We start from the raw sequence: 379 nt of genomic DNA on the forward strand, positions 1-379 counted from the left end.
GGGCACCACCACAGCAGCGGGAGCTCGCAGACCAGTGTGCAGAGCCAGGTCCATGGTCGTGGGGATGGTTCCTCGGGGGGCTCCACACGGGACCAGAGCGAGGACCCGCTCAACTCCCCCACCTCCAAAAGAAAGCGGGTGAAGTTCACCACCTTTGCCACGCTGCCCTCCGACGAGCTGGCCTACAACTCCATCCCCATCGCTGATGAGGAGGACTTGGAGTGGGTCTGCCAGGACATGGGGCTGCAAGACCCCGAAGAGCTTCACAACTACATCCGCAGAATCAAAGAGATCGCTTAACGCAGGGGCAGAGGGGATGGGGCGGGAGGGAGGGGGCTGCCACGCTGTGCCACGCCATGCCCCGCCGGGCCCAGCCACG

The 379-nt window shown here is 64.9% G+C and overlaps 1 protein-coding gene across 1 annotated transcript in view; it reads left to right on the forward strand.

Annotated features, from left to right (window-relative positions):
• Nucleotides 1-300, forward strand: part of LOC104410390 (transmembrane protein 132E-like) — a gene marked incomplete at its 5' end in the record, with an annotated part of 12,929 nt that extends 12,629 nt beyond the window's left edge. Inside the window, 1 exon segment of the mRNA XM_010020538.1 lies at nt 13-300. Coding sequence (XP_010018840.1) covers nt 13-300 — 288 coding nt within the window.
• Nucleotides 301-379: the final 79 nt, after the last annotated feature.

This window comes from Nestor notabilis, unplaced genomic scaffold, assembly GCF_000696875.1.
Source record: "Nestor notabilis isolate BGI_N333 unplaced genomic scaffold, ASM69687v1 scaffold17538, whole genome shotgun sequence".
NCBI lineage: Eukaryota > Metazoa > Chordata > Aves > Psittaciformes > Psittacidae > Nestor > Nestor notabilis.